Below are 13,164 nucleotides of genomic sequence, written 5' to 3' on the forward strand. Positions count from 1 at the left end.
ATGGTGTACAAACTAGAAAGTAAAAGACGCAAAAACTAAACTTAAGAATGGGAGGCATAGAAATAGAGCACATAGAAGAGATATACTGCTTCTTAGACTTGCTTTCAACTGGAATTACAGATCTATAACTCACATTTCTTTGTGAGTTTGGTGGGGTCGCCCCAAAAAAGTTACATATTGTAGCTTTAAATTGTTCTTCCTCTTCTGTCCAAGGTAGATCCTGTTCTATCTATCTGTCCGGCTCTGCATTTACTGCTGATGACTCAATTCCGTCTGACTATTACTCCACCCTCCTTATGCAAGGATGGATCAGTGTTATATTTTTCAGTGGAGGTCTTTAAAATGTTCAAAACATGTTCAACCCCCACCCTGAAGAACAACAATCTGTACAATAAACTGTTCACATATTTAGAAAAAATGTAATGATTGAAGTTGAAGATGAAGTTGAACTGAATAAACTGAATAAATACAAATCAGTGGGGCATCCACTTGGATATGTTCATCCCTGAGAAGATAGGTTTTAGAGTTACAGTGTAGTTCATGTCGGGGGGTGTTGGGTCTCCGTTTTAGTGTTACAAATGTGATAATTCATTGAAATCTATTATTACCGTAGTCTATGTCTATATTCCATGAAACATGTGAGGAACATGTGAGGAAACATGTGATGGACATGTGAGGAAACATGTAATGGACATGTGAGGAAACATGTGATGGACACGTGAGGGATTGTTAATATTGATTGTTTATTCCTGGTTCTGTCTTTGGTTTGTTGACAGAGCGAAGTCCTCCAGTAATCAGGCTGAACTCTGTGTTGCTGAGGGAGGCTGAGAGGACTTTGCTTTTAGGAACGTCATTCACCTTGACCTGTGATGGGGACAGCACAGCCACCTGGTCTACCACAGCGTTCAAAAGGAGGAACTCTAAACAGGGGAGTGTGATTACCACCAGGTACCTTACAGCAGACTACACTGGCACATACATGTGTGTGTATGACAACCAACGAGACCTGTTCTCAGAGGTCCACATCTATGTGAAAGGTAAGTGTTTTCATGACATGACATCTTTTATGGACGTTGAGAGTGGGAAACGCGCTCTAGAAATTATAAATTATTATTATCTGTCCAGATGCCAAAGTCACACACAACATTGTATGTTTATCAGCTAATATGTCACAAATTAAGTCAACATTGCTCAACCTGTTATGTTCCTTATAGATCCCAATAACGTCCTGGTAACCCCCCGCAACATGAGAGATGTTGAGGAGGGCGGGGATCTTCTCCTCTGTCAGCTGACAGACCCCAGTGCCACAGACATGTCCCTCCATATGGCCAACGGAGACCCAACACCACCCGACATGAACTACACTGTCAATCCCAGGAGAGGGATCCTCATCAGACACCTTCTGACCAGCCACAGTGCAAACTACATCTGCAGCGCAAAGATCAATGGGGTCACAACACGCTCCAAAGACATCACTATCAATGTCGTTCAAAGTAAGATGAAGTAGATGTCTGTGCATTTTGTATTTTTTGGACATTGCATTGAGGTTATTAGTCCCAAAGCATCTAAACACATCTACTTCTATGTGTCTGTTCCAGGGTTGCGTTGGCCACCGTCTGTGTTAATTGAGGTAGATGGGTATGTTAGTATTGTTGGAGAGGAGCTCCTCATCCCCTGCATCACCAGTAACCCTAACCACTTCTACAACGTCACCTGGAAACACTCCTCCCTCAAAGTAAGTTAAACAGTAACCTGTCCTCAATTTCTATCATTAAATCATATATGTTTCCCATTAGCTTGTATGATACAGTATATGTCTGAAGATCTGAACTGATATGTTGTTTTTTATGTATTTTTTTTATATATGCAGGCATTGAACTTCTTTCAAACAGTAATACAGGACAAGCAGGTCCACATCACCAGTACTGTGACTATCCCGGCTGTGACCATGTCTGACACAGGAAACTTCACCTGTACAGCCATCAATGAGGCTGGGGCCAGCAGGTCCACCACCTACCTGGAGGTCGTAGGTAAGCATTAGGGAAAGGGGGTGTTGATCTACCATCTAATATGTTTGTCTAGCATCTAATATGTTTGGCTAGCATCTAATATGTTTGGCTAGCATCTAATATGTTTGGCTAGCATCTAATATGTTTGGCTAGCATCTAATATGTTTGGCTAACATCTAATGTGTTTAGCTAGCATCTAATGTGTTTAGCTAGCATCTAATGTGTTTAGCTAGCATCTAATGTGTTTAGCTAGCATCTAATATGTTTGGCTAGCATGTAATATGTTTGGCTAGCATCTAATATGTTTGGCTAGCATGTAATATGTTTGGCTAGCATGTAATATGTTTGGCTAACATGTAATATGTTTGGCTAACATGTAATATGTTTGGCTAACATGTAATATGTTTGGCTAACATGTAATATGTTTGGCTAGCATCTAATATGTTTGGCTAGCATCTAATATGTTTGGCTAGCATCTAATATGTCTGGCTAGCATCTAATATGTTTCGCTACATGGGAACATATTTATGTAAGCCCGCGAGATCAGGATGGTAGTACAAGGCTAGTGTTGATCTCCACAAACACCAAACATGGAAACCTGTTTTAAAAGTGAAACTCAGCTCAGCATCCTCAAAGGAAATTGTGGTGTGATAATTTAAAATGTTAAGTTTTGTTGAAGTTTGTGATCAAAATAATGTTATCTTTAATGTTCTCCCTGTTTGTCTTTCTCCCTTCTTCAGATGAGCCTTACATTAGGTTTATACCCCGCCTGTCACCCAATCTATACCAGAATGGCTCCTTAGTCAATGTCAAAGAAGGGGAGAACCTTGAGATAAGCATTCTGATCGAGGCCTATCCCCAAATCAAGAAGCATTGGTGGGACGTGCCCATGTCTCACAGTCACAACATCTCCACTCATGGCGACACATGGACCGCCCAAGACAATAACAGGTCATTATTTTCCCAATAATTACCCTGCTTCTGAATGTGTATACCACATAATTTCTAAAAGATGCTGAATAAATACAGGAGCCGGTGCTGTAATTTGATCCTGTCCTGTCATCCTGTAGGTACGAGAGCAGCCTGCTGCTACACAGAGTCAGGTCTGAGGAGAGGGGCCAGTACACCCTCCACACCAGGAGCACGCGCCTCAACAGCTCCATCACCTTCAATATCCAAGTCTACCGTAAGATCTCTTATTCCAATGTGACCGGTCACACCGACTATCAAGCTAGAGAGAAAATATGGAGCAAAACTGTTCCGTGTATTGTGAGAGTGACGTGATGATGACTTACACAGTGTGATGCTGTCTGTCCTCTCTGACTGAGTAGAGAAACCCAGTACGATGCTCAGACTGAAGAATTCTACCACCCTGATCTGCACCTCCTCTGGATACCCAGCTCCCACAATCCTCTGGTACCAGTGCCCAGGAATACAAAGCACGTAGGTGTAAAAACTGCTGATGTAAAAAAGGACTCTATATACTAAATTTGATTGATTGTAGGTTCTCTAACTGGATAACAATAAGCCAAGAGTTTTGCACAGTAAAATATGCAGAGAGAGCTGTTTCACTCTTAAATGAAATAGGCCTACTGTCTCTGCTCATCTTGACGTTCCTCTGTGTTCAGGTGTGATGCGGACAATGACACCGTGGAGGTGCAGCCTCTCTTCACCAGCACCATGGAGGTGCAGAGTGAGCTGACCCTCAGTCCCTCAACTGAGGAGTTCACAGTGGAGTGTGTCACCTTTAACTTTGCTGGCAAAAATCGGGACATCTTCATATCGCGTAAGACGGCCATTACAGCTATATAGTATACTGCACAAACAAAAGTTTTGTGAGATTCTCACATGGCGCCGGTGGTCTCTTACTATGACTAGTACTGAAACAGCCACCGGTAGTGTTATTTCTCATTTCCCTGTTCAGTATTGAATAATGTCATGAGCTGACTTCAAGGGCATTCAAATGTACTGTGTTGTTTACTATGTTTTAGATGTTGTTGCTGCCACTTCAAAAACATTTGTAACGTCCGAGCTGTTCACCCCCACTCTCATTGGAGCCACCAGCACATCAGCCCTTCTGTTCCTTCTGCTTGTCATCGTTCTGTACAAATACAAGCAGGTGAGCTGCATTTACTGACTCGTTCATTGGCTTTCACTGCCCAAATACATTGGCAGTTAGACCATTACACAACATGTGTTTTCTCTCATAGAAACCCAAATATGAAGTCCGGTGGAAGATCATCGAGGCCAACGATGGGAATAACTACACCTTTATTGATCCGACTCAACTTCCTTATAACAAGAAGTGGGAGTTCCCGCGTGATAAGCTGAGGCTTGGTATGTTTTATTGTCGTTTTGGGGGTTGAAACAGACATCAGTACATGAAACAGTAATGCCCGACTCTTCCAGGCCAGATTCTGGGAGCAGGGGCTTTTGGGAAAGTTGTGGAGGCGACTGCCTATGGTCTGGGGACCGATGACAACATGACCACCCGTGTGGCAGTAAAGATGCTCAAGCGTGAGTTAGCCTCCTCATACTGTTCGTAAACATCTTTAACCCTGCAGCATTGCTTTTAATTTACAGAAGGAAGTCAAAATGATTGTACAATACATAACTGCTATTGGATACATGCTGGCATGAAAGTAGTTCCCATCATAGATGAAGCAGTATCTCAGTAAATGCAATAATGAAAGAGCTGCTACTCCTCCTCAGCAAGCGCCCACTCAGAGGAGAGAGAAGCTCTGATGTCAGAACTGAAGATCCTCAGTCACCTGGGATGTCATGACAACATTGTTAACCTGTTGGGGGCGTGTACTCAAGGAGGTGCGACAAACTCTTTTCTGTACTTGCATTTCCATAGAAGAATGTAACATGACTTGTTGGGTGAGTTTCATTAGTTAACCAAATAGGTCATCTCATTGTTGTGTTCGACCACAGGCCCAATGCTGATGATCACAGAGTACTGTAGCCATGGCGACCTGCTGAACTTCCTGCGTGGCAAGGCCAAGCTGTTCCTGGACTCCATCCTGAGTGGACCTGGGAATCCAGAGGTTCCAGGGGATAGTGATCACTACAAGAACACATGTAGCCAGGAGTCTCGTGTCAGGAGGTGGGCTGAACTGTCACTAACACGCCTCTAGTCTCAACTCACTCTCCTTTCTCCATTCTCCCACCAGACATGGTTTCTGGGTTAGTGAAAGTGCACCAAAACGAGAAATGAGAAATAGATGTGAGGCACAAGTTTCAGTCTCCACACATGTTTTATATACCGTCAACCAGGTGACAACGCTTTGTATTCATCTAGCCAGTGACCTCTCCTGTCCTCATTTTATGCATTGCTGTCTGTGGTGCCGTATCAAAATCTACATTCTATACTAACAAGGCATTCATGCCTCTTGACGCACGTCATCACTGACCGTACATTTTAATTTCTACACAGAATACACTGAGTGTACAAAACATTAGAAACACCAGAACAGCCTCAATTGGTCGGGGTATGGACTCTACAAGGTGTTGAAAGCATTCCAAAGGGATGCTGGCCCATGTTGACTCCAATGCTTCCCACAGTTGTGTCAAGTTGGCTGGATATCCTTTGGGTGGTGGACCGTTCTTGATACACACGGGAAACTGTTGAGCGTGAAAAACACAGCAGCGTTGCAGTTCTTGACACAAACCGGTGCACCTGGCACCTACTACCACACCCTGTTCAAAGGCGCTTCATCGCCTGAATGGCACACATACACAATCCATGTCTCAAGGCTTAAAAATCCTTCTTTAACCTGTCTCCTCCCCTTCATCTACACTGATGTAAGTATATTTAAGAAGTGACATCACTAAGGGATCATAGCGTTCACCTGGATTCACCTGGTCAGTCTATGTCATTGTAGGAGCAGGTGTTCTTAATGTTTAGTCCACTCAATGTACCTGTCCGGTGTAGACCGTAGAGTAACCTCTCAGTCCTTTATGTGTCTGCAGTGACAGTGGGATCTCCTGCTCCAGCTCAGACAACTACCAGGACATGCATCCAGCGCAGAGGCCCAAATACTGCCCTATGGGTAATTAACACCCATCTACACATTGCAGTAACACGGAGAGGGTTGTGGAGTGGAAGGGCGTTATACACCCTTCCTCGATCTTTCTCTCTGTCTCTCTGCTAGGTTATGGAGTGAAGGGTGGTAAATATACACTGTTAAGTGTCATATAGTCTCTCTCTTCCTCTCTCTCTCTCCGTCACAGGTTCTTTATGTGAGGATGCAGAGACAGACACCTGGTTGCTGGACATAGAAGACTTGTTGAGGGTCTCCTATCAGGTGGCTCAGGGAATGGACTTCCTTGCATCCAAAAACGTAATAGAAAAATGGAATTGTAATTTAAAGTCAACTCATGTAGTGTAACATGCAGATTAGTTTCACTCATATAGTCATGTGTCAATGTCTTTGCAGTGCATTCACAGGGACGTGGCTGCTAGGAACGTCCTATTGACCGATGGCCACGTGGCTAAGATCTGCGACTTTGGGCTCGCTCGAGACATCGAGAATGACTCCAACTATGTGGTGAAAGGAAATGTGAGTTAATAAAACAATATAAAGAAATCACTTTAGTTAAGGAATCTCAGATTCTCCAATTCTCCAACTATGTTTCTTCCCAGGCCCGTCTGCCAGTGAAGTGGATGTCCCCCGAGAGCATCTTTGACTGTGTGTACACAGTGCAGAGTGATGTCTGGTCCTATGGGATACTGCTGTGGGAGGTCTTCTCTCTGGGTGGGTCTTTCTGGCACTTAGCATGGGTGCCAGTCTATCTGTTCGCTTGCCAATGAAAATGAAGTCGGCAAAAGCACAAACAGATCTGGGATCAGGCTAGGTCACTCTGGCACGTGATGACAAAAATGATGTCTTATGTTGAATCAAAGTCTTTTAGAAAAAAAATATATATATATTTTTTTTCATAAATGTTTTGTTGTTATTTCTAGGTAAGAGCCCATACCCTAATATTGTGGTGGACACCCGGTTTTACAAGATGATCAAAGATGGATGCCACATGTCACAGCCGGACTTTGCCCCTCCAGAGATGTGAGTATTATACCTCAAGATCGGCGAAAAGAGATGATGTAACCTGACAACCTGCTGCAGTATCTGAAACTGAGAGTTCTCCTCAGATACACCATCATGAAGATGTGTTGGAACATGGAACCAACAGTGCGTCCAACCTTCAGTACCATTGGTCAGCTTATCCAGAGTCTACTGCCAGACCAGCCAGAACAGGTCAGATGGACTTAAGTGACCCACTGTAGAGTCTTTTTACATTTTACATTTACAGTCTCTCACTTAGCATTCCGCTAACTTCTTCTTATTTCCTAAAGCAGGATTTTCTGTACACTTAAAATGTATTTAGAAGTAAGAATAATATCATTTTGTGGATAAAATTGTTTGGGGACATCAACACTTTTAATTTGACACAAAGTATCCTTTCTTCTGCCAGACCTACAGGAATGTCCAGGATAAGACAGGAGAGCAGAGTGACCAAGCTAAGATTAGTGAGGATTGTGATCAGACACTGAACCACGAAGAAGAGGAACAGCCCCTGATGATGAGGAATAACAACTACCAGATCTGCTGAGAGCACATCAGGCCATCCTCCATTACCATACGTTCATAGATGACTGTCTGCCGGTCATAGCCAAGAGTTGGATGGACCAGACACACCAAATGATCCAAATGTCTTGACTCTCACTTTACAGAACATGGTTTTAGTGTCATACAGTACCTTTTTTACGAAGTACAAAGTCAAGTTCCAGTCAGCAACAACCGTTTTAAAAGGAACTAAGCATGTATGCCTTGAACATTTTATGTACAGAAAATGACCATAACCCCGGACATTATTCTACCCATTTAACTTTTATATTTACACAGATCAAGATATTTTACAAACTCTGATTGGACTGTGACAACTTAATGCCAGTAGCTATGCATGGGTAAAAAATCCCTAGGGGAACCCAAGTCGGGGAGAAAAAAACAACATATTACAACCTGTGTGTTGTGATAATTGCATTATTTGCTCTATAACCTGTTAGTTCATATGCCTTGACACCGTGATATATAGGTCTAAGGCCGAGACAATAAGAAGATACAGTGGAAGAATAAATTCAACCACACCTTTGTTTAATCACAAAACCTCTGTTTATGCAACTAGAAAAAAACATGTTGACTCACCCTACTTGTAGAGAAACACCATCCTCCTCTTTTCCACATTGAGGAAATGGTCTATAACTCTGTCATACAGTACACGCTTTTAGTTGTCCTAGGCTACCTGGCTAAAATGTTTGCTCGCTAGCCTAACAATGACAATGTGGTGCAACAATTCAAGTTGTTTCTGTCAATGACGTTTTGCTTTTGATGTGATGTTATTTGTGTAAAGCAAATCCAAGCTGGCTTCCATTGATGCTTTTTTTGTGCGCCAGGACTATTCACAGTTGAGCTCACTCAGTTTAGCTCACCGCTGATTGGTTATTATTTCATTTACATTTTTATCAAGAGAGGTCGAATGCTGTATTCCCTTGCATTCAATGCTATGGGAGGCAACAATGTCATAGTCTTTTTGACCAGACAGCATCAGATAGATGAGCTACACATACAGAGACAGAGGGGCGCTGTTTGGCTCGCTCGGATGCTTTCTCTGGTGGGACACACTCAGCCTCTCGCGACTGGAAAGAAAACGATGAAACGCAGACAGATGAAAGGAAATTGTTTTATGTTTTTTTCTTGGTACGTTTTTGTTGGTGAAGCCTGACATGAATACTGCTTAGTGAGCCACTGCTTTAATGCATCTCTTTAAAAAGGATTGGAGAATTACATATGCAGTTTCATTTGTTTCCCAATACTCCCAAGTTCTCAACACAAGGTCTACTGAACTGAGATCAATGTTTCAACATGCCTAAGTAACACAAGACATAGTTACTGCGAAAGCGTTTTTATATTATGGTGGGCAGTCAGAGTTTTGTGTTTTGTGTTTAGCCAGTGTGTAGCCTTGGCTCACAATTCATTTTGAACACGTTTTGCTGTTTTGTGTTTAGCCAGTGTGTAGCCTTGGCTTCACAATTCATTTTGAACACGTTTTGCTGTTTTGTGTTTAGCCAGTGTGTAGCCTTGGCTTCACAATTCATTTTGAACACGTTTTGCTGTTTTGTGTTTAGCCAGTGTGTAGCCTTGGCTTTACTATTCATTTTGAACACGTTTTGCTGTTTTGTGTTTAGCCAGTGTGTAGCCTTGGCTTTACAATTCATTTTGAACACGTTTTGCTGTTTTGTGTTTAGCCAGTGTGTAGCCTTGGCTTTACTATTCATTTTGAACACGTTTTGCTGTTTTGTGTTTAGCCAGTGTGTAGCCTTGGCTTTACAATTCATTTTGAACACGTTTTGCTGTTTTGTGTTTAGCCAGTGTGTAGCCTTGGCTTTACTATTCATTTTGAACACGTTTTGCTGTTTTGTGTTTAGCCAGTGTGTAGCCTTGGCTTTACTATTCATTTTGAACACGTTTTGCTGTTTTGTGTTTAGCCAGTGTGTAGCCTTGGCTTTACTATTCATTTTGAACACGTTTTGCTGTGTTGGAGATTAGTTTTGTTTTGGTTTGGCTCGTTCCAAAGGGATGAGAGTTAAAGAAATGTACAGTACCAGTCAAAAGTTTGGACACACCTACTCATTCAAGGGTTTTTCTTTATTTTTACTATTTTCTACATTGTAGAATAGTTGTGAAGACATGAAAACGAGGAAATAACACATATGGAATCATGTAGTAACCAAAAAAAGTGTTTCATATTTCAGATTCTTTAAAGTAGCCAATCTTTGCCTTGGTGACAGCTTTGCACAATCTTGGCATTCTCTCAACCAGCTTCATGAGGTAGTCACCTGGAATGCATTTCAATTAACAAGTGTGCCTTGTTAAAAGTTAATTTGTGGAATTTCTTTCCTTCTTAATTTGTTTGAGCCAATCAGTTGTGTTGTGACAAGGTAGTACATAGAAGATAGCCCTATTTTGTAAAATACCAAATCCATATTATGGCAAGAACAGCTCAAATAATCCAAGAGAAACGACAGTCCATCATTGCTTTAAGACATGAAGGTCAGTCAGTTCAGAACATTTCAAGAACTTGATTTGTTTAACACTTTCTTGGTTAATACATGATTCCATATGTGTTATTGCATAGTTTTGATGTCTTTTGATATCTTCACTATTATTCTACAATGTAGAAAATAAATAAAGAAAAACCCTTGAATGAGTAGGTTTGTCCAAACTTTTGACCGGTATTGTACGTATATTTTTATGAATTGTAGCAACATATTTTCCCTATTAAAAGTGTAACAATGAAACAAAACAATTACTGCATTTTTGGTCTTGCCTTGAGTGTAAGAACATTTTACCAATGCATGGAAATGTACTGTAACTATGTAATCAAATAAAAAGGTTTTCAAAGAGCAATAAGCTCAAATTAATTTCCTGCCTTCTATGAATTCCTTATACCAGGTCATAACTGAATTCCTTATACCAGGTCATAACTGAATTCCTTATACCAGGTCATAACTGAATTCCTTATACCAGGTCATAACTGAATTCCTTATACCAGGTCATAACTGAATTCCTTATACCAGGTCATAACTGAATTCCTTATACCAGGTCATAACTGCCTTCCTTATACCAGGTCATAACTGAATTCCTTATACCAGGTCATAACTGAATTCCTTATACCAGGTCATAACTGAATTCCTTATACCAGGTCATAACTGAATTCCTTATACCAGGTCATAACTGAATTCCTTATACCAGGTCATAACTGAATTCCTTATACCAGGTCATAACTGCCTTCCTTATACCAGGTCATAACTGAATTCCTTATACCAGGTCATAACTGAATTCCTTATACCAGGTCATAACTGAATTCCTTATACCAGGTCATAACTGAATTCCTTATACCAGGTCATAACTGAATTCCTTATACCAGGTCATAACTGAATTCCTTATACCAGGTCATAACTGAATTCCTTATACCAGGTCATAACTGAATTCCTTATACCAGGTCATAACTGAATTCCTTATACCAGGTCATAACTGCCTTCCTTATACCAGGTCATAACTGAATTCCTTATACCAGGTCATAACTGAATTCCTTATACCAGGTCATAACTGAATTCCTTATACCAGGTCATAACTGAATTCCTTATACCAGGTCATAACTGAATTCCTTATACCAGGTCATAACTGAATTCCTTATACCAGGTCATAACTGAATTCCTTATACCAGGTCATAACTGAATTCCTTATACCAGGTCATAACTGAATTCCTTATACCAGGTCATAACTGAATTCCTTATACCAGGTCATAACTGCCTTCCTTATACCAGGTCATAACTGAATTCCTTATACCAGGTCATAACTGAATTCCTTATACCAGGTCATAACTGAATTCCTTATACCAGGTCATAACTGAATTCCTTATACCAGGTCATAACTGAATTCCTTATACCAGGTCATAACTGAATTCCTTATACCAGGTCATAACTGAATTCCTTATACCAGGTCATAACTGAATTCCTTATACCAGGTCATAACTGAATTCCTTATACCAGGTCATAACTGAATTCCTTATACCAGGTCATAACTGAATTCCTTATACCAGGTCATAACTGAATTCCTTATACCAGGTCATAACTGAATTCCTTATACCAGGTCATAACTGAATTCCTTATACCAGGTCATAACTGAATTCCTTATACCAGGTCATAACTGAATTCCTTATACCAGGTCATAACTGAATTCCTTATACCAGGTCATAATACTTAGTTGTTGGAGTATCATATATTCCCTGCAAGTTATTCTAGGCTACTATACATTTCTTTGACCCCATAGCCATTCATGGTAAAGGGTATGTTTTCTATGCACACCTACCCAAAATATTCTTACATATACATACAATTTCGGAGAAGCAAACCCATTTATTTTTACCATCAGGAAGTGCTGAGTTTGCCCTCATTTCTTGAAAAACAAGAACCTAGACATTGCATAAACATTCAAGTTACTTCTCCTGCTAAACTATTTTGCAATTCTGGAAGATGGCACATACCCCCCCTTCATAACCACAAAAACAAACCATAAAAAGTAAAAATGCACAAGAGAGATTGGATATAAAAAGAGTACAAATGATTGATGACAAACCATAAAAGATGCTGATCTTTTATGAACAGTTGTCCTACTATAACCATTAACGGTATGTGACTGTGTATACCACTAGGGAGCAGCACCATTGCACACAATTTAACAAAGCTCTAAGAAACTAGCCACCCAGCTACATCTCAATTTGTTGCCTAAGGTGACGTAGCCTCATAATTACCAGACTGATTCCCGTTATCCATTCAGCGAACATTCATGGAAGCTCGCGTGATCAGGCTGCTTGCGAGGCTAAAGGTTACATGCAACTTCTCACAGATTGATCCTCACCAACATCCTCTCACTGTGAGATATCACTCTTATTTCTCATTCTATTACATCCTTAACTTTAGACTAACCTAATAACAACTTTAGACTAACCTGATAACAACTTTAGACTAACCTGATAACAACTTTTGACTAACTTGAGACTAACATGAGACTAACCTGATAACAACTTTAGACTAACTTTAGACTAACCTGATAACAACTTTAGACTAACTTGAGACTAACATGAGACTAACCTGATAACAACTTTAGACTAACTTGAGACTAACATGAGACTAACCTGATAACAACTTTAGACTAACTTGAGACGAACATGAGACTAACCTGATAACAACTTTAGACTAACTTGAGACTAACCTGATAACATCTTTAGACTAACTTGAGACTAACTTTAGACTAACCTGATAATAACTATAGACTAACCTGAGACTAACCTGATAACTTTAGACTAACCTGAGACTAACCTGGGACTAACATGAGACTAACCTGGGACTAACTTGAGACTAAAATTAGACTAAACTGAGACTACCCTGATAATAACTTTAGATTAATCTGAGACTGACCTGATAATGATTTGAGACTAACCTGAGACTAACCTGATAATAGCTTAAAACTAACTTCAAACTAACCTGAGACTACCTTTAGACTAACCTGATAATAACTTTAGACTAATG

At 40.6% G+C, this 13,164-nt stretch overlaps 1 protein-coding gene across 1 annotated transcript; it reads left to right on the forward strand.

Annotated features, from left to right (window-relative positions):
* On the forward strand, window positions 1-10,432 carry LOC139388215 (macrophage colony-stimulating factor 1 receptor 1-like). Its single transcript, XM_071134768.1, has 21 exons — window positions 1-19; window positions 777-1,037; window positions 1,215-1,493; window positions 1,599-1,735; window positions 1,871-2,030; window positions 2,750-2,960; window positions 3,080-3,195; window positions 3,341-3,452; window positions 3,638-3,795; window positions 4,001-4,128; window positions 4,220-4,346; window positions 4,419-4,526; window positions 4,722-4,832; window positions 4,947-5,118; window positions 5,985-6,064; window positions 6,246-6,355; window positions 6,452-6,574; window positions 6,658-6,769; window positions 6,979-7,078; window positions 7,165-7,270; window positions 7,488-10,432. The coding sequence occupies exons 1-21, from the start codon at window positions 1-3 to the stop codon at window positions 7,623-7,625; spliced, it is 2,868 nt and encodes a 955-aa protein (XP_070990869.1). The 3' UTR covers window positions 7,626-10,432.
* Window positions 10,433-13,164: the final 2,732 nt, after the last annotated feature.

This window comes from Oncorhynchus clarkii, chromosome 29 (genome assembly GCF_045791955.1).
Source record: "Oncorhynchus clarkii lewisi isolate Uvic-CL-2024 chromosome 29, UVic_Ocla_1.0, whole genome shotgun sequence".
NCBI classification, from domain to species: Eukaryota; Metazoa; Chordata; class Actinopteri; order Salmoniformes; family Salmonidae; genus Oncorhynchus; species Oncorhynchus clarkii.

What these genes read in the sequence shown, in the direction of transcription:
- LOC139388215 (XM_071134768.1), top strand. An exon ending in ACCGCCCAAGACAATAACAG is followed by an intron (nt 2,961 to 3,079) that starts GTCATTATTTTC and finishes GTCATCCTGTAG; the next exon opens with GTACGAGAGCAGCCTGCTGC. An exon ending in CAGGAGTCTCGTGTCAGGAG is followed by an intron (nt 5,119 to 5,984) that starts GTGGGCTGAACT and finishes ATGTGTCTGCAG; the next exon opens with TGACAGTGGGATCTCCTGCT.